Here is a 21,325-nt window from a genome sequence, read left to right as displayed (position 1 = left end):
TCAAGACTTCGAGAACCACTGGTCCAAGTATACCCCAAAACTTGAGGTAAAACTCAGCCGGCAGCCCATCCATCCCAGGCACCTTCCCTTTTCCCATCCTCCTAAGAGCGCTCTCAACCTCTTCTAGTGAGATCTGGGCCTCCATCACGTCTCTAATGTCCTCTGGCAACCGCCGGGACAAGTGTTCTAAAAACACGTTTCCCTGCTCTACATCTATTTCCCTTTCCTTAAATAAACCTTGGAAATGATCAGTTGTCACCCTGACCATTTCCTCTGGTTTACTTACTATACTACCATTTTCTTCCCTAACTCCCTTCATTACCTTCCTACTCTGTCTGGCCCTAACAGACTTAAAGAACATAGCGGAACAAGTCTCATTATGTTCTAGAAAGCCACTATGCGCACGCTCCAGGAAAGCTCGAGCCTTCTGCTCCTGCAGCTCCCCGAGCTGCTCCTTTAGGGCTGCGAATCTCTCCCAGTCAATCAACCCGCCGAGGTTGCCTGCCTCGTACTCGAGTTCAATTAACCTTTGGATACGATCCAACTCCCTCCTTTCCTCCCTTTTTTTCCTTCTACAATATCCTATTATAAAAGCCCTTATCCTCCCCTTGACTAAATCCCACCACTCTAACACCCCCTCGCACATGGACCGGAGGCCGTCAAGCCTCCGAAAGAAACAAAAAAATGCATCAACGAAAGCCTGCTCCTCCAGTACCCCCTACCGAAGAGGCAGACTGGCGACCCCACCTGCAGGAACACCCCGTCGTGATCCGTGAAGGAAACAGGCAACAGCCGCCCAGACAACTGACCCAAAGACCTGGATACAAAAATGTAGTCGAGCCTCCGCGCAACCCCCTTGGAGTTGCGCCATGTAGGACCGACCATTGCCGGAGTAGTGTGCAGGCCACCATCAACCAGACCATGGCAAGCCATTAGCCCAGAGATGGCACCTGCACTGCTATCACCGCCTAACCCTAAATCTATATTAAAGTCTCCTCCTATCACCAAGTGCCTGTTTGTAACACACAGGGGCGCCAGACAGTCCACCATCCCCCTCCTGTCTGCCGCCACCTGTGGCCCATACACCCCAATTAACCTATATCTAGCTTCTCTAAACTTAACATCTATCCCCAAAACTCTACCCTGCATTATTACAAAAGTGTTCTCTACTTTAACCTCTCTATGCCCACACAAAATCTCTACTCTTGTTGAGTGCACCCCTCCTATGCCCCAAAAAGATTCCCCCTTATCCCACTCCCTCTTAAATCTACACACATCCCCACCATCCCTCAGGTGAGCCTCCTGTAAAAAACAGAAATCAAACCCCACACCCTCTAAATAACAAAAAACCGCCCTCCTTTTAACATTATCCCTTAACCCCCTAACATTTAGACTAAAAAAAGAAACAGAACTATTAATTTAATTATTTACAACAGATAAAAACCCCAAAACCCAAAGAAAAACCAGGAGACTCACCCGATGCTCCCCTGGTCCATCTCCACCGGCGGGGACGTCCTCTCCTCTCCTGACGCCCCCCCCGTCCTCCATCCCAACCCATGATCCAGGCAGTGTGTTGGGTCCTCCCTCCCCACCCACCATCCCCCCCTCCCTGTTTGCCTCTGGGCTGCATATAGGGGACCCCATCTCCCCAAACAGGAGTTGGGATCCCTCTAGCAAACAACCCACCGACCCCTCACTGGAGTCATCCACTAAAATGCAAGGGGCTGAGGCAAACCGGGAGGACAAATTACCCTCCCCTCCCCCCCCGCCACTCTCTTAACCCCCCCCTCCCTCTCACTTCCTGCCAAGCTCCCCCTCTTTATCCCTTTCTTCTTTGGTGAAGGAGGTAGCGGGGAGACACAACGTCCCATCCCCACTAACCCCTCCACCAAATCCCTCATTTCGACCTCGAGGAAGCCTGGCAGGCTGTCCCCCCACTCCTTCCCCCCATCCCCCCCCCCCTCCCCTCCCACCTCCACTCCTCCCTCCTTCTCCGTCACTGTCCCCGTTCCCTCTTCCACTCCTTCTCGTACCACTGTCCCCTTCTCCCTCTTCTCAGCTCCTCCACCTTCTTCCGTCCCCTTTTTCTTCTCTCCTTCTGTTCCATTATTTTCTTCTCCTCGCCTCTTTCTTCCCACCTCATCCTTCTTCCCATCTTCTTCCTGCGCCGTCTTTTCCCCTGTGCCATCCATGCAATCCGCACGCGTCCTTTCTTTCCTCCCCCCATCCCCCGCTCCCCCCCCCAGCTGCAGACGCGTATGACCTGTGACGAGCCGGGCAATCACGCCACAGGTGTGCTCTTGAGCCACACCCGTGGCAAGCCTTGGGCTCGTCACACTCCTTGGCCTCGTGCTCTTCCGACCCACGAAAACGACATTTCTTGGCGCTGCACGAGGCCAGGATATGGCCGTAGGCCATACAACGCCTGCAGAACGGGGGCTGACGTGCATAGTAGAGTGTTCCCCTGTCAGCCCCCAGGGAGAACATCGCCGGAGGATGGAGGTAGCCATCCACACTCAGATACATGGACAATGTCTCCTCAGCGAGGTACCTCAGGGACTCCCTGAGTAACGCCTGGAACCCTCTCCTCCCGTTCCAGAAACCCAGGGAGTCCCTGAGGTACCTCGCTGAGGAGACATTGTCCATGTATCTCCCCAGAAAGGCCCTCACTTCTTCATCCTTCACGTGCGGATTGTACATGTTTACGGTGACCACCCTGAAGTTGTTCTTTGCCAGGCTGGTCACCGCATAATGGCACAGGGGTCCTTTTCTTTCCGCTTCCTTTGCCATCTTCAATACATCATCATGTTTCTCTTGCTTGTGAAACGTCACATCAAAACCCTTTTCATTTGGGTTGCCTTGAAGGCAGAGTACTTCCTTCACCTCTATCCTGAGGCATCCCATCAATATGGTCCTTCCAAAAGTTTCCCTGCCCCAAGGTTCCATCTCCTTTTCAGTCCATGAAAATCTTACGGTATTTGCTATACCAATCCCCGGAACCGACCAGGTTTGCTTGTTTGTATTCATTTTTCTTCTTCAAAAAATAAGCTCTCTTCAGAAAGAAGCTTCAACCTGAAATGAAAACATCTTTAACCAAAAAGGTGGAGCAACTAAAGGTGTTGACTCTCCACATCTATCAAGACAACTGGACCACTGGGCCAGGCCCTCTTAAATAGCACCTGGACCAGCTCAGGTGAAACATCTTCCCACTAACGAGATGGACAAGCTAGCACAGGTGTAACACATACTGACTAACACCAATCAGTACGTCCTACGTGTTAACGAGCTATAGGCGCTAACGAGCTACACACGCTAACTAGCTATTTTTTTTTATTTCACCTTTATTTAACCAGGTAGGCTAGTTGAGAACAAGTTCTCATTTACAACTGCGACTTGGCCAAGATAAAGCATAGCAGTGTGAACAGACAGCAACACAGAGTTACACATGGAGTAAACAATAAACAAGTCAATAACACAGTAGAAAAAAATAAAAAAGAGTCTCTATATACATTGTGTGCAAAAGACATGAGGAGGTAGGCGAATAATTACAATTTAGCAGATTAACACTGGAGTGATAAATGATCAGATGGTCATGTGCAGGTAGAGATACTGGTGTACAAAAGAGCAGAAAAGTAAATAAATAAAAACAGTATGGGGATGAGGTAGGTAGATTGGGTGAGCTATTTACCGATGGACTATGTACAGTACAGCGATTGGTTAGCTGCTCAGATAGCAGATGTTTAAAGTTGGTGAGGGAGATGAAAGTCTCTAACTTCAGTGATTTTTGCAATTCGTTCCAGTCACAGGCAGCAGAGAACTGGAAGGAAAGGCGACCAAATGAGGTGTTGGCTTTAGGGATGATCAGTGAGAAACACCTGCTGGAGCACATGCTACGGGTGGGTGTTGCCATCGTGACCAGTGAACTGAGATAAGGCGGAGCTTTACCTAGCATGGACTTGTAGATGACCTGGAGCCAGTGGGTCTGGTGACAAATATGTAGCGAGCACCAGCCGACTAGAGCATACAGGTCGCAGTGGTGGGTGGTATAAGGTGCTTTAGTAACAAAACGGATGGCACTGTGATAAACTGCATCCAGTTTGCTGAGTAGAGTATTGGAAGCTATTTTGTAGATGACATCGCCAAAGTCGAGGATCGGTAGGATAGTAAGTTTTACTAGGGTAAGTTTGGCGGCGTGAGTGAAGGAGGCTTTGTTGCGGAATAGAAAGCCGACTCTAGATTTGATTTTAGATTGGAGATGTTTGATATGAGTCTGGAAGGAGAGTGTACAGTCTAGCCAGACACCTAGGTACTTATAGATGTCCACATATTCTAGGTCGGAACCATCCAGGGTGGTGATGCTAGCCTGGCGTGCGGGTGCAGGCAGCGAGCGGTTGAAAAGCATGCATTTGGTTTTACTAGCGTTTAAGAGCAGTTGGAGGCCACGGAAGGAGTGTTGTATGGCATTGAAGCTCGTTTTGGAGGTTAGATAGCACATGTCCAAGGAAGGGCCAGAAGTATACAGAATGGTGTCGTCTGTGTCGAGGTGGATCAGGGAATCGCCCGCAGCAAGAGCAACATCATTGATATATACAGAGAAAAGAGTCGGCCCGAGAATTGAACCCTGTGGCACCCCCATAGAGACTGCCAGAGGACCGGACAACATGCCCTCCGATTTGACACACTGAACTCTGTCTGCAAAGTAGTTGGTGAACCAGGCAAGGCAGTCATTAGAAAAGCCGAGGCTACTGAGTGCTGATAAGAATTTGGTGATTGACAGAGTCGAAAGCCTTGGCCAGGTCGATGAAGACGACTGCACAGTACTGTCTTTTATCGATGGCGGTTATGATATCGTTTAGTACCTTGAGCGTGGCTGAGGTGCACCCGTGCCCGGCTCGGAAACCAGATTGCACAGCGGAGAAGGTACGGTGAGATTCGTGCTAACGAGCTATACGTGCTAACGAGCTATACGTGCTAACGAGCTATACGTGCTAACGAGCTATACGTGCTAACGAGCTATACGTGCTAACGAGCTATACGTGCTAACGAGCTATACGTGCTGAAGTCCAACCTCAAAACATAAATGGAAAAACCAAAGCCTGTAACACCTTCCCCCTTAAGACAACAAATATATTCTATATTTAGTTGGACAAGTTTGCTCACTACCAACAGAAAACAACTTCCATTTCACATTATAATCAATTACAATGCTTCACCAATATAAACATGGTTTCTCCTGGCTGTCACCAATTAAAAACAAGAAAAAGCTTTTTTTGTAATATTTTTTATTTTTCTATAATCTTATTTTTTGAAAAACTCACTAGCTTCTAGAACTCTCTTCTTCCTAAATCACATTAGCTTCTAGAACTCATCTCCAATACGGAATAACGTGCAGTCAAAATAAATTGTGATCCATGGCAACGCACTAGCTAAACACAAAACATTTTTGACTGCCCACCATTGAGAATTTGTGCAACCAAGTTGTCCTTACCACGGTCTGATTTCAAGAGGGAACTCCTGCAATATCTGTAGTAACTTTCCACCTCACTGCACAGCTTCTCTCTCTTTTCAGGGTTCACTAGATAGGTATGTTGTTGGATCGGGGCCCAGTCCCCAATGTCATGCTCTAGTACATTTGGGTTGGCATATCTGAGAATGAACCCTGATATTCTAAAAGCAGGGCAACAATGTCAATATAATTTGTACCCAAAAATTGTCAGTTGGTTACATAAATAATCATGATTGCTAAATATTACATGAATTGTAAATATAAAATATCAACACCAAATGTACACCCCTTTGTTCATATGTATTGGCAATAATTCACTTAGGATACACCCCTTTTTTCAATTTTCACCTAAAATGACATACCCAAATCTAACTGCCTGTAGCTCAGGCCTGAAACAAGAATATGCATTTTCGTGGTACTATTTGAAAGGAAATATTTTGAAATTTGTGGAAATGTTAAAGGAATGTAGGAGAATATAACAGAATAGTAAAATATAATACAAAGAAAAAACAACCGTTCTTTTGTATTTTTTTGTACCAACATCTTTGAAATGCAAGAGAAAGGCCATAGTGTATTATTCCAGCCCAGGTGCAAGTTAGATTTTGTCTACTAGATGGCAGCAGTGTATGGGCAAAGTTTTAGACTGATCCAATGAACCATTGCATTTCTGTAAAAATGTTGTATCAAGACTGCCCAAATGTGCCTAATATGTTTATTAATAAGTTTATGTTCAAAATTATACACTCTCCTCAAACAATAGCATGGTATTATTTCACTTTAAAAGTTACTGTAAATTGGACATAGCTTAAATTATTGTTAATCTAACTGCAAACTGCCAATATCAGATATATCTATGTCCTGGGAAATGTTCTTGTTACTTGCAAAGTCATGCTAATCGCATTAGCCTAGGTTAGCTCAACCGTCCCGTGGTATGGTGCAGCATGGAATAATAAAAACATGTATCTTTTGTCAGGCTGAATGTTTGAAATATGAGGCAGGTGTATTAGATCGTTGGGCCAGTAACCGAAAGGTTGCTGGATCTGAATCCCGGAGCTGACAAGGTAAAAAATCTGTTGTTTATTTAGCAAGGCAGTTATCTCGCCGTGGACGTCGATTTAAGGCAACCCCCCCACACTTCTCTGATTCAGAGGGGTTGGGTTAAATGCGGAAGACTCATTCAGTTGTACAACAGACTTCCCTGAAGACTATTTGCGTTTGAATTATGTCAAGAAATACTGGAGTGACATAAGTTTCTTAATAAAATTGATTATTGGCAAATGTATTATTCTGGGTCCATGTGTATAGGCTGCAAGTACGTTGAAATGAAGTTGTTTTAAAGTCATTGACAAAATTACATCTTTTCAACTAAAACCGAACGTATATTGGTCAACATTTAGCTATTTTGGTGGGATAGTGTTAAGGGATTTTTTATCAATAATGACTAATTATGTATACATTTCAATCAGGACTGACTAATCAGAATACTATTATGTTACTGTATAGATGTCTGAATTTTCTTTTAATCCTTGTACTGAATATAATCAAGAATTAGAACAATGACTGTCTGTTCCTTGGTAGAAATGAATGAACTTATAGTCAGACTGGCTAGAATGCTCATCTACGATGTGGGAAGGCTTGAGAACTGTACAGCCATTGTACTGGAGTGGAGATGAGACGGGAAAGTACGGAAACTAATGACGTAATTTTCAGTTTATAACCTGTGGTAAACTGTATCATGTTCAGTACTCGAGAATAAACGCTGCTGATTGATTTTGAGACTGGTCTCTGTCCATTTTATGCAAATAAGAGTCTTAGAAATTGACAGTGTTTCATTTTAATTGGGTATTAAAACATATAGGAATTTAATCCCTGCAACAGATAGTCCCAATGTCAAAATACAGTTTTAACGTGTCCAAATCAATAACCAACATGCAGAAACAGGTTGTGATATATTGAAAACCTAGACATGAAATGTACAATATAAACACATCTGCCACAATAACCATATTACTTTTATTTATTAAACAAGCACCTTATAAACTGCACAAGCACCAGAAACACTTGTTTTGACAAGTAGCAATAAATCCCTGATTTCGATTAGTGGGGAAATCAGGTTGTACTGCTGTTGAAACTAACACAACAAACAAAAAACACCTGGAAATTAGTTACCTGTTACCTCACTGGTTGGAGGACAACCTGCAGAAGACAGTCAGCTACATTTTGGAGAGATGGAACACTTATTTGTCATTACTCATCAAACTAACAGCTCAAAAACCACACGGAATCTGGGAATAATGTGTACATCACTGGTTAGAAGACAACTTGTAGAAAACAGCTAGCTACATATTGATTCAAGTGGGTCGCCAACGCGTTAAGTGCAACACCACTCTTTTTTTGTTAGTCACTTTTTGTTAGACCACATAAATAGTACTCTTCCATTTCAAAGCCTGGATTTTTCCCGAGGCTAATATCCATATCACACTGAAATCAATTGAACAGGGGGCAAACGTTTAGGGTTCTACATTGTGACTTCATTAAAATACTCCTACTACAATGTTAAAACATTCTACATTTTGAGATTTTATTTCATTGATATCGTGAAACAACTCCTTCATGTATGTTTTTTCTGATGTTTGATCAGAGATCTTTTACTAGAGTATCTCTTGTCACATTGATCACAGCTATAAGGTTTCTCTCCTGTGTGTGTTCTCTGGTGTATAGTCAGACTGCTAGAAGTAACAAAACTCTTCCCACATTGATCACAGCTATAAGGTTTCTCTCCTGTGTGTGTTCTCTGGTGTGATATCAGGCTGAATGACTGACTAAAAGTCTTCCCACATTGTTTACAGTTATACGGTTTCTCTCCTGTGTGTGTTCTCTGGTGTTTAGTCAGACTGCTAGAAGTAACAAAACTCTTCCCACATTGATCACATCTATACGGTTTCTCTCCTGTGTGTGTTCTCTGGTGTGATTCTAAACATCCTGAAGAAACAAAACTCTTTCCACAGTCAGAGCAGCTAAAAAGTTTCTCTCCTGTGTGTGTTCTCTGGTGTTTAGTTAGACTGCTACATGTGAGATATCTCTTCCCACATTGATCACAGCTATAAGGTTTCTCTCCTGTGTGGATTCTTTGATGAATTGTAATGCCTGCTGAGGAGGTGAATCTCTTCCCACAGTCAGAGCAGCAGTGAGATTTTTTCCCTGTGGGTCTCTGCTTGTACTTCTTGAGGAGTTCGGATCTGGAGAGACCTTTCTCTGCCTCGTCACCATCATGAAGTTGTTGAGGCTCCCCAGAGGATCCAAGATAGACACTTCTCTTTCCTGTGTGAACAGAGTCAGGCAGATGGTAGAAAAGCGTAGCCATGTTGTACAACAATTGACGTCTGTAATGAATGTTAAAATTATTTGACAATTGTCTTAAGACAGTCAAGTGAGAAAGTTCTAGTTTGTCTTGTTTTCAAATTAGTAGTAACATCGATGATTGTAGGCCAGAAATAAGTTATTCAAGTTGTTGAAATCCTAAGCACTGTGCCAGACGACTTTTGGTCTCCAATATCGGCCCCTTTCTGTGTTTGCTAAAATTGCAGCACGAGGGCGATGCGCACACAATTTGATTGCAGAAACACCTCCCTCCTGATGAGGAAACCGCTAGTTATGGATGTAGTATATCTGCCTGGAGCAAAAATGGTGAGCGAAGAATTTAGATTTTTACAATGTATTCTGAATATTACAGTGCACTATCAGCGCAAGATCAGGAGTGCTACTCAAGAAAACTCACATTAAGCTCTGTGTCTATTCACTAATTCACTCATGAGCTTTTAAGTCCCCTGATCTGGAAAATCTCTTTTCACATTGGAAGCGGTGGTATGGCTTTTCTCCTGTGTGTATCCTCTCATGGCGTTTTAGGTTCCCTAACCAGCAAACTCTTTTCACAATGGGAGCAGTGGTGTTGTCTCGCTGGTTTGGGTGTCTCTGGGTCTTGTTTCCCTGAAGGACTCTTCCTGCTGTCATAGTGAGAGTCTGGTCTCTCTCCTGCCAAAGACAAACAGTATCTAGTATCTTCCTATGAGGTGTAATCTAGACTATATCCCTCAATAAAAGAGCAGAACTGGTCATCACAGAGTGGCTGTAGTGCTTTGTAGGCTGGGTAAATCCATTTGAATTCAAAACAATTTTTACAGCATCCCTTTTGATTTAAAAACAATCTTTCCTTACATGTTTGACTATGGAAGAAGTGGTAAGAAAGTTACTTTTTGTAACTGAATGTTAAAACATTAATGAGATATACAGTACCAGTCAAAAGTTTGGACATGTAAGAGTATAGCTTCTGTCCCCTCGCCCGATCCGGGGACCCTCTGCACACATCAGCAACATTCACCCACGAAGCATCGTTACCCATCGCTCCACAAAAGCCACGGCCCTTTCAGAGCAAGGGGAACGACTATCTCAAGGTCTCAGAGCAAGTGACGTCATCGATTAAAACGCTTTTAGCGCGCAGAACCGCAAACTAGCTAGCCATATCGCATCGTTTACACTCACCCCCTTTTGACCTCCTCCTTTTCCGCAGCAACCAGTGATCTGGGTCAACAGCATCAATGTAACAGTATAGCGAGTGAAGTCACCAATTGAAACGCTATTAGCGCGCACCACGGCTAACTAGCTAGCCATTTCACATCGGTTACAGACATACCTGCTCATTCAAGGGTTTTGATTTATTTTTACTATTTTCTACATTGTTGAATAATAGTGAAGACATGACAACTATGAAATAACACATATGGAATCATGTAGTAACCAAAAAAGTGGTAAACAAATCAAAATATATTTGTAGCCACCCTTTGCCTTGATGACAGCTTTGCACACTCTTGGCATTCTCTCAACCAGCTTCACCTGGAATGCTTTTCAAACAGTCTTGAAGGAGTTCCCACATATGCTGAGCACTCGTCTGCTTTTCCTTCACTCTGCGGTCCAATTCATCCCAAACCATCTCAATTGAGTTGAAGTTGGGTGATTGTGGAGGCCAGGTCATCTGATGCAGCACTCCATCACTCTCATTTTTGGTCAAATAGCCCTTACACAGCCTGGAGGTGTATTGGGTCATTGTCCTGTTGAAAAACAAATGATAGTCCCACTAAGCGCAAACCAGATGGGATGGCGTATCGCTTCAAAATCAAATCAAATTTTATTTGTCACATACACATGGTTAGCAGATGTTAATGCGAGTGTAGCAAAATGCTGCAGAATGCTGTGGTAGCCAGACAGGTGTGAGCTTTTCCAAATAATTTCCAATCAACTGAATTTACCACAGGTGGACGCCAATCAAGTTGTAGAAACATCTCAAGGATGATTAATGGATACAGGATGCACCTGAACTCAAGTCAAGAACTCAAGTCTCATAGCAAAGGGACTGAATAATTACGTAAATAAGGTATTTGTTTTTTCTTTATATTAAATGTGATTTTATTTCTAAAAACCTATTTTCACTTTGTTATTATGAGGTATTGTGATGTCATTATGGGGTATTATGTGTAGATTGATGAGGATTTGTATTTATTTAATCCATTGTAGAATAAGGCTGTAACGTAACAAAATGTGAAAAGACTTTAGTGACATAAATAAGGGGTTAAAAACATTTTTTATTCTCTCTCAGATAGAGGACAGACACTTCAGAACAAACTTCCTTTAGATTTTTTTGGGGAAAAAATGTTACTATGGTTACTGTTGTTCCATGTGAGTGTTATCCAATGTGTTACTAAGGTTACTGTTGTTCCATGTTGTGAATGTTATCTAATATGTTACTATGGGTTACAGCAGTATGGACTAATAATTTTGTCTTACAATTCAAAATCAGAAAGACAAATTATCCTTGGAGGGTGTATCTACAGGACTATACCGGAGAAGCCCTTCATGTTGGAGGGTGTTTCTACAGTACTATACTGGGGAAGCCCTTCATGTTGGAGGGTGTTTCTACAGTACTATACTGGGGAAGCCCTTCATGTTGGAGGGTGTTTCTACAGCACAATACTGGGGAAGCCCTTCATGTTGGAGGGTGTTTCTACAGTACTATACTGGGGAAGCCCTTAATGTTGGAGGGTGTTTCTACCGTACAATACTGGGGAAGCCCTTCATGTCGGAGGGTGTTTCTACCGTACAATACTGGGGAAGCCCTTCATGTCGGAGGGTGTTTCTACAGTACTATACTGGGGAAGCCCTTCATGTCGGAGGGTGTTTCTACAGTACTATACTGGGGAAGCCCTTCATGTCGGAGGGTGTTTCTACAGTACTATACTGGGGAAGCCCTTCATGTCGGAGGGTGTTTCTACAGTACTATACTGGGGAAGCCCTTCATGTCGGAGGGTGTTTCTACAGTACTATACTGGGGAAGCCCTTCATGTCGGAGGGTGTTTCTACAGTACTATACTGGGGAAGCCCTTCATGTCGGAGGGTGTTTCTACAGTACTATACTGGGGAAGCCCTTCATGTTGGTGTTGGAGGGTGTTTCTAAAGTACAATACTGGGGAAGCCCTTCATGTTGGAGGGTGTTTCTACAGTACTAAACTGGGGAAGCCCTTCATGTCGGAGGGTGTTTCTACAGTACTATACTGGGGAAGCCCTTCATGTCGGAGGGTGTTTCTACAGTACAATACTGGGGAAGCCCTTCATGTCGGAGGGTGTTTCTACAGTACTATACTGGGGAAGCCCTTCATGTCGGAGGGTGTTTCTACAGTACTATACTGGGGAAGCCCTTCATGTCGGAGGGTGTTTCTACAGTACTATACTGGGGAAGCCCTTCATGTTGGTGTTGGAGGGTGTTTCTACAGTACAATACTGGGGAAGCCCTTCATGTTGGAGGGTGTTTCTACAGTACTATACTGGGGAAGCCCTTCATGTCGGAGGGTGTTTCTACAGTACTAAACTGGGGAAGCCCTTCATGTCGGAGGGTGTTTCTACAGTACTATACTGGGGAAGCCCTTCATGTCGGAGAGTGTTTCTACAGTACAATACTGGGGAAGCCCTTCATGTCGGAGGGTGTTTCTACAGTACAATACTGGGGAAGCCCTTCATGTCGGAGGGTGTTTCTACAGTACTATACTGGGGAAGCCCTTCATGTTGGTGTTGGAGGGTGTTTCTACAGTACTATACTGGGGAAGCCCTTCATGTTGGTGTTGGAGGGTGTTTCTACAGTACAATACTGGGGAAGCCCTTCATGTCGGAGGGTGTTTCTACAGTACTATACTGGGGAAGCCCTTCATGTCGGAGGGTGTTTCTACAGTACTATACTGGGGAAGCCCTTCATGTCGGAGGGTGTTTCTACAGTACAATACTGGGGAAGCCCTTCATGTCGGAGGGTGTTTCTACAGAACTATACTGGGGAAGCCCTTCATGTCGGAGGGTGTTTCTACAGTACTATACTGGGGAAGCCCTTCATGTCGGAGGGTGTTTCTACAGTACTATACTGGGGAAGCCCTTCATGTCGGAGGGTGTTTCTACAGTACTATACTGGGGAAGCCCTTCATGTCGGAGAGTGTTTCTACAGTACAATACTGGGTAAGCTCTTCATGTCGGAGGGTGTTTCTACAGTACAATACTAGGGAAGCCCTTCATGTCGGAGGGTGTTTCTACAGTACTATACTGGGGAAGCCCTTCATGTCGGAGGGTGTTTCTACAGTACTATACTGGGGAAGCCCTTCATGTCGGAGGGTGTTTCTACAGTACTATACTGGGGAAGCCCTTCATGTCGGAGGGTGTTTCTACAGTACTATACTGGGGAAGCCCTTCATGTCGGAGGGTGTTTCTACAGTACTATACTGGGGAAGCCCTTCATGTCGGAGGGTGTTTCTACAGTACTATACTGGGGAAGCCCTTCATGTCGGAGGGTGTTTCTACAGTACTATATTGGGGAAGCCCTTCATGTCGGAGGGTGTTTCTACAGTACTACACAAGGGAAGCCCTTCATGTCAGAGGGTGTTTCCACAGTACTACACTGGGGAAGCCCTTCATGTCGGAGGGTGTTTCTACAGTACTATACTGGGGAAGCCCTTCATGTCGGAGGGTGTTTCTACAGTACTATACTGGGGAAGCCCTTCATGTCGGAGAGTGTTTCTACAGTACAATACTGGGGAAGCCCTTCATGTCGGAGGGTGTTTCTACAGTACTATACTGGGGAAGCCCTTCATGTCGGAGGGTATTTCTACAGTACTATACTGGGGAAGCCCTTCATGTCGGAGGGTGTTTCTACAGTACTATACTGGGGAAGCCCTTCATGTCGGAGGGTGTTTCTACAGTACTATACTGGGGAAGCCCTTCATGTCGGAGGGTGTTTCTACAGTACTATACTGGGGAAGCCCTTCATGTCGGAGGGTGTTTCTACAGTACTATACTGGGGAAGCCCTTCATGTCGGAGGGTGTTTCTACAGTACTATACTGGGGAAGCCCTTCATGTCGGAGAGTGTTTCTACAGTACAATACTGGGGAAGCCCTTCATGTCGGAGGGTGTTTCTACAGTACTATACTGGGGAAGCCCTTCATGTCGGAGGGTGTTTCTACAGTACTATACTGGGGAAGCCCTTCATGTCGGAGGGTGTTTCTACAGTACTATATTGGGGAAGCCCTTCATGTCGGAGGGTGTTTCTACAGTACTACACAAGGGAAGCCCTTCATGTCAGAGGGTGTTTCTACAGTACTACACTGGGGAAGCCCTTCATGTCGGAGGGTGTTTCTACAGTACTATACTGGGGAAGCCCTTCATGTCGGAGGGTGTTTCTACAGTACTATACTGGGGAAGCCCTTCATGTCGGAGGGTGTTTCTACAGTACAATACTGGGGAAGCCCTTCATGTCGGAGGGTGTTTCTACAGTACTATACTGGGGAAGCCCTTCATGTCGGAGGGTGTTTCTACAGTACTATACTGGGGAAGCCCTTCATGTCGGAGGGTGTTTCTACAGTACTATACTGGGGAAGCCCTTCATGTCGGAGGGTGTTTCTACAGTACTATACTGGGGAAGCCCTTCATGTCGGAGGGTGTTTCTACAGTACTATACTGGGGAAGCCCTTCATGTCGGAGGGTGTTTCTACAGTACTATACTGGGGAAGCCCTTCATGTCGGAGGGTGTTTCTACAGTACTATACTGGGGAAGCCCTTCATGTCGGAGAGTGTTTCTACAGTACAATACTGGGGAAGCCCTTCATGTCGGAGGGTGTTTCTACAGTACGATACTGGGGAAGCCCTTCATGTCGGAGGGTGTTTCTACAGTACTATACTGGGGAAGCCCTTCATGTTGGTGTTGGAGGGTGTTTCTACAGTACAATACTGGGGAAGCCCTTCATGTTGGAGGGTGTTTCTACAGTACTATACTGGGGAAGCCCTTCATGTCGGAGGGTGTTTCTACAGTACTAAACTGGGGAAGCCCTTCATGTCGGAGGGTGTTTCTACAGTACTATACTGGGGAAGCCCTTCATGTCGGAGAGTGTTTCTACAGTACAATACTGGGGAAGCCCTTCATGTCGGAGGGTGTTTCTACAGTACAATACTGGGGAAGCCCTTCATGTCGGAGGGTGTTTCTACAGTACTATACTGGGGAAGCCCTTCATGTTGGTGTTGGAGGGTGTTTCTACAGTACTATACTGGGGAAGCCCTTCATGTTGGTGTTGGAGGGTGTTTCTACAGTACAATACTGGGGAAGCCCTTCATGTCGGAGGGTGTTTCTACAGTACTATACTGGGGAAGCCCTTCATGTCGGAGGGTGTTTCTACAGTACTATACTGGGGAAGCCCTTCATGTCGGAGGGTGTTTCTACAGTACAATACTGGGGAAGCCCTTCATGTCGGAGGGTGTTTCTACAGAACTATACTGGGGAAGCCCTTCATGTCGGAGGGTGTTTCTACAGTACTATACTGGGGAAGCCCTTCATGTCGGAGGGTGTTTCTACAGTACTATACTGGGGAAGCCCTTCATGTCGGAGGGTGTTTCTACAGTACTATACTGGGGAAGCCCTTCATGTCGGAGAGTGTTTCTACAGTACAATACTGGGTAAGCCCTTCATGTCGGAGGGTGTTTCTACAGTACAATACTAGGGAAGCCCTTCATGTCGGAGGGTGTTTCTACAGTACTATACTGGGGAAGCCCTTCATGTCGGAGGGTGTTTCTACAGTACTATACTGGGGAAGCCCTTCATGTCGGAGGGTGTTTCTACAGTACTATACTGGGGAAGCCCTTCATGTCGGAGGGTGTTTCTACAGTACTATACTGGGGAAGCCCTTCATGTCGGAGGGTGTTTCTACAGTACTATACTGGGGAAGCCCTTCATGTCGGAGGGTGTTTCTACAGTACTATACTGGGGAAGCCCTTCATGTCGGAGGGTGTTTCTACAGTACTATATTGGGGAAGCCCTTCATGTCGGAGGGTGTTTCTACAGTACTACACAAGGGAAGCCCTTCATGTCAGAGGGTGTTTCCAAAGTACTACACTGGGGAAGCCCTTCATGTCGGAGGGTGTTTCTACAGTACTATACTGGGGAAGCCCTTCATGTCGGAGGGTGTTTCTACAGTACTATACTGGGGAAGCCCTTCATGTCGGAGAGTGTTTCTACAGTACAATACTGGGGAAGCCCTTCATGTCGGAGGGTGTTTCTACAGTACTATACTGGGGAAGCCCTTCATGTCGGAGGGTGTTTCTACAGTACTATACTGGGGAAGCCCTTCATGTCGGAGGGTGTTTCTACAGTACTATACTGGGGAAGCCCTTCATGTCGGAGGATGTTTCTACAGTACTATACTGGGGAAGCCCTTCATGTCGGAGGGTGTTTCTACAGTACTATACTGGGGAAGGCCTTCATGTCGGAGGGTGTTTCTACAGTACTATACTGGGGAAGCCCTTCATGTCGGAGGGTGTTTCTACAGTACTATACTGGGGAAGCCCTTCATGTCGGAGAGTGTTTCTACAGTACAATACTGGGGAAGCCCTTCATGTCGGAGGGTGTTTCTACAGTACTATACTGGGGAAGCCCTTCATGTCGGAGGGTGTTTCTACAGTACTATACTGGGGAAGCCCTTCATGTCGGAGGGTGTTTCTACAGTACTATATTGGGGAAGCCCTTCATGTCGGAGGGTGTTTCTACAGTACTACACAAAGGAAGCCCTTCATGTCAGAGGGTGTTTCTACAGTACTACACTGGGGAAGCCCTTCATGTCGGAGGGTGTTTCTACAGTACTATACTGGGGAAGCCCTTCATGTCGGAGGGTGTTTCTACAGTACTATACTGGGGAAGCCCTTCATGTCGGAGGGTGTTTCTACAGTACAATACTGGGGAAGCCCTTCATGTCGGAGGGTGTTTCTACAGTACTATACTGGGGAAGCCCTTCATGTCGGAGGGTGTTTCTACAGTACTATACTGGGGAAGCCCTTCATGTCGGAGGGTGTTTCTACAGTACTATACTGGGGAAGCCCTTCATGTCGGAGGGTGTTTCTACAGTACTATACTGGGGAAGCCCTTCATGTCGGAGGGTGTTTCTACAGTACTATACTGGGGAAGCCCTTCATGTCGGAGGGTGTTTCTACAGTACTATACTGGGGAAGCCCTTCATGTCGGAGGGTGTTTCTACAGTACTATACTGGGGAAGCCCTTCATGTCGGAGGGTGTTTCTACAGTACTATACTGGGGAAGCCCTTCAAGTCGGAGAGTGTTTCTACAGTACAATACTGGGGAAGCCCTTCATGTCGGAGGGTGTTTCTACAGTACTATACTGGGGAAGCCCTTCATGTCGGAGGGTGTTTCTACAGTACTATACTGGGGAAGCCCTTCATGTCGGAGGGTGTTTCTACAGTACTATACTGGGGAAGCCCTTCATGTCGGAGGATGTTTCTACAGTACTATACTGGGGAAGCCCTTCATGTCGGAGGGTGTTTCTACAGTACTATACTGGGGAAGCCCTTCATGTTGGAGGGTGTTTCTACAGTACTATACTGGGGAAGCCCTTCATGTCGGAGGGTGTTTCTACAGTACTATACTGGGGAAGCCCTTCATGTCGGAGGGTGTTTCTACAGTACTATACTGGGGAAGCCCTTCATGTCGGAGGGTGTTTCTACAGTACTATACTGGGGAAGCCCTTCATGTCGGAGGGTGTTTCTACAGTACTATACTGGGGAAGCCCTTCATGTCGGAGGGTGTTTCTACAGTACTATACTGGGGAAGCCCTTCATGTCGGAGGGTGTTTCTACAGTACTATACTGGGGAAGCCCTTCATGTCGGAGGGTGTTTCTACAGTACTATACTGGGGAAGCCCTTCATGTCGGAGGGTGTTTCTACAGTACTATACTGGGGAAGCCCTTCATGTCGGAGGGTGTTTCTACAGTACTATACTGGGGAAGCCCTTCATGTCGGAGGGTGTTTCTACAGTACTATACTGGGGAAGCCCTTCATGTCGGAGGGTGTTTCTACAGTACTATACTGGGGAAGCCCTACATGTCGGAGGGTGTTTCTACAGTACTATACTGGGGAAGCCCTTCATGTCGGAGAGTGTTTCTACAGTACAATACTGGGGAAGCCCTTCATGTCGGAGGGTGTTTCTACAGTACTATACTGGGGAAGCCCTTCATGTCGGAGGGTGTTTCTACAGTACTACACAAGGGCAGCCCTTCATGTCAGAGGGTGTTTCTACAGTACTACACTGGGGAAGCCCTTCATGTCGGAGGGTGTTTCTACAGTACTATACTGGGGAAGCCCTTCATGTCGGAGGGTGTTTCTACAGTACTATACTGGGGAAGCCCTTCATGTCGGAGGGTGTTTCTACAGTACAATACTGGGGAAGCCCTTCATGTCGGAAGGTGTTTCTACAGTACTATACTGGGGAAGCCCTTCATGTCGGAGGGTGTTTCTACAGTACTATACTGGGGAAGCCCTTCATGTCGGAGGGTGTTTCTACAGTACTATACTGGGGAAGCCCTTCATGTCGGAGGGTGTTTCTACAGTACTATACTGGGGAAGCCCTTCATGTCGGAGGGTGTTTCTACAGTACTATACTGGGGAAGCCCTTCATGTCGGAGGGTGTTTCTACAGTACTATACTGGGGAAGCCCTTCATGTCGGAGGGTGTTTCTACAGTACTATACTGGGGAAGCCCTTCATGTCGGAGAGTGTTTCTACAGTACAATACTGGGGAAGCCCTTCATGTCGGAGGGTGTTTCTACAGTACTATACTGGGGAAGCCCTTCATGTCGGAGGGTGTTTCTACAGTACTATACTGGGGAAGCCCTTCATGTCGGAGGATGTTTTTACAGTACTATACTGGGGAAGCCCTTCATGTCGGAGGGTGTTTCTACAGTACTATACTGGGGAAGCCCTTCATGTTGGAGGGTGTTTCTACAGTACTATACTGGGGAAGCCCTTCATGTCGGAGGGTGTTTCTACAGTACTATACTGGGGAAGCCCTTCATGTCGGAGGATGTTTCTACAGTACTATACCGGGGAAGCCCTTCATGTCGGAGGGTGTTTCTACAGTACTATACTGGGGAAGCCCTTCATGTTGGAGGGTGTTTCTACAGTACTATACTGGGGAAGCCCTTCATGTCGGAGGGTGTTTCTACAGTACTACACTTTTTCTAAAGAGACTCACCTATATCTTCACCACACAACCCCTTCTTCTTGACTCAACATTTTAAATTATACTCAAGAGACATTATCTTCATACCTATTTGAGATGCTTTTCACTGACAGCCGCAACTCCGTAATCAGCGAGGCCTATTGCCACACACACTGCCCAAATAGGCATAAGCCTACAAGCTTGTGATTTGAAACCATACACAGCTATTTTTTTAAAGAAGCTAATGATCCCTGATTCCTCTGTGGCAACGTCACACTTTCTGGTAAAGGATTTTCTTTCTTTCTGTATAGACAGGAGTTATTATATAATTTGGGCAAATGTATCTCAATTTATTTACCTCTTGGGCCCACCACTATGCCATTTCTCTCCTGTTCTATTGGACCCACCACTATGTCAATTCTCTCCTGTTCTATTGGACACACCACCATGCCACTTCTCTCCTGTTCTATTGGACCCACCACTATGTAATTTTCTCTCGTTCTATTAGATCCACCACAATGTAATTTCTCTCCTGTTCTATTGGATCCACCACTATGTCATTTCTCTCCTGTTCTATTGGACCCACCACTATGCCATTTCTCTCCTGTTCTATTGGTTTTCATATCCACTTTATTTCGTTGTCCAGAAGCCAAAGGCACAATCCTAGTTTTTGCAGCTGTAGACTCCCCCTCTTTCTAAGTTCCTAAAAGAGATTTTCATCTGTTAGATACGAACTTCTACCAGGTGGACTGTATAGAATGGTGTGTTCATGTCTGTGGATTACAATGGATGACAATAATAAGAAGTATACCCAAAGAAAGGGGAGGCGGGAGCTAGAGAACCCTCAGTGCCGCTTTGTGGACAACGACTTCCCTTGTTTGGTCGGAGAGACATCTTGTTAGTATATCCATAATCTTTGGTGTAGCCAACTCAACTCTCACATGGCACAGTGTGTAGTAAATCATCACTACACAAAAATCACTACATGCCGTGCCCCCCAGTCTGCGGTCAGCAGATAGACCCTTCTTAAATATATATGTTAAGTCACTTTTTGGAAACAGAACGGAAAAAACAAGGGGTAGCTTGCTCTCTGCGCCGTCTGATTGTAGACATCGGTCATCATCCTAGGGTCCTTCATTGAAGAGGTATTGACGAGCCAACACCGAATATCCAAAGTTAAATACCGATTTAAGGAAGTACTTACTGGTGTTAATCAGATATCCTATCTCCTCCTCTTCATCTTCATCTTTCAATGTGATAGTAATCTCCCCTTCCTTCTTCACTCCAAAAACTGTATCCTCCTCTTTCTCTTCCTCCTCTTTGACTGTAACATCCTCCTCTTTCACTCTGAACGAGCCTTTCTCTTCTTCTTCCACTGTAACAGCCTCACCCTCTACTTGTTTTTGTATTTTGACATCCTCTTCCTCCTCTTTCACCACAACGTTCAGCCACAGACCCTCTTCCTCCGTCCAGCAGACTTCCTCTTCTTTAACAGGAGGGGAGAAGTTTAGGGAGCTCATGTTCGGGGATGTTAGCTAGCCAGCTATCATTAGTGACCATGCTAGTGCTAACTTACCCAGCCAGCTACTATAGCTGACTAATAAACAATTACGTAATATTAAATTAAATAGGTTAACAAGTAGATACGACAGAAGTGTGTCTAAAACACATTAGCTAATATACGCCGAAAGCGTATAAACAGCTGGAATATTTCGGCTATGTTGGATAGCAAGCTACCGAGGTGTTTGACGAACTGTTTATGAAGAACCGTCCACTAGATTATACGTCACGCTAGCAGCAACGCCCGAAAGACGCACATCGCCGTCTGCTGACTGGAGTGGGAAACGCAATTGAGGATCATATTTTATTTTCAGACAAAGATTATTTTAAATGGATTTAATTAAATAATACCATTATATTGAGACATACAAAGACAGGAATGTGTTGATTGATTAGTGCGAATAAAACATGTTTACCACAGCATATTTTTAAGGCAGTTTCATTAATTAAGTCATACTACATCTAAATTAGCAGCTAGCTACAGTAGATCTATACTGCTCCTACAAGGTGTAACAATACCTCATATAGATGTATATAAGGAACAGACTAGGTCTATACTGCTCCAACATGGTGTAACAATACATCATGTAGAGGTATATAAATAATGAACAGACTAGGTCTATACTGCTCCTACATGGTGTAACAATACATCATGTAGATGTATATAATGAACAGACTAGGT

The 21,325-nt window shown here is 45.2% G+C and overlaps 1 protein-coding gene across 2 annotated transcripts; it reads right to left on the bottom strand.

Moving 5' to 3' along the window:
• Positions 1 to 7,324: 7,324 nt before the first annotated feature.
• Positions 7,325 to 21,194, bottom strand: LOC110521941 (gastrula zinc finger protein XlCGF17.1). Of its 2 annotated transcripts, none has more exons than XM_021599917.2 (2): positions 20,288 to 21,178; positions 7,325 to 8,827 (listed from the first exon to the last, which is right to left on the bottom strand). In XM_021599917.2, the coding sequence occupies exons 1-2, from the start codon at positions 20,601 to 20,603 to the stop codon at positions 8,118 to 8,120; spliced, it is 1,026 nt and encodes a 341-aa protein (XP_021455592.2). In that variant the 5' UTR covers positions 20,604 to 21,178; the 3' UTR covers positions 7,325 to 8,117. The 2 variants fall into 2 exon arrangements, with proteins under 2 accessions (XP_021455592.2, XP_036831391.1); XM_036975496.1 differs by lacking the exon at positions 7,325 to 8,827 and adding an exon at positions 10,553 to 10,611 and having other exon boundaries at positions 20,288 to 21,194.
• Between the last annotated feature and the right edge of the window lie 131 nt (positions 21,195 to 21,325).

The sequence above is a fragment of the Oncorhynchus mykiss genome, chromosome 4, assembly GCF_013265735.2.
Source record: "Oncorhynchus mykiss isolate Arlee chromosome 4, USDA_OmykA_1.1, whole genome shotgun sequence".
Lineage (NCBI taxonomy): Eukaryota > Metazoa > Chordata > Actinopteri > Salmoniformes > Salmonidae > Oncorhynchus > Oncorhynchus mykiss.
This window is presented reverse-complemented; position numbering and strand designations above follow the sequence as displayed.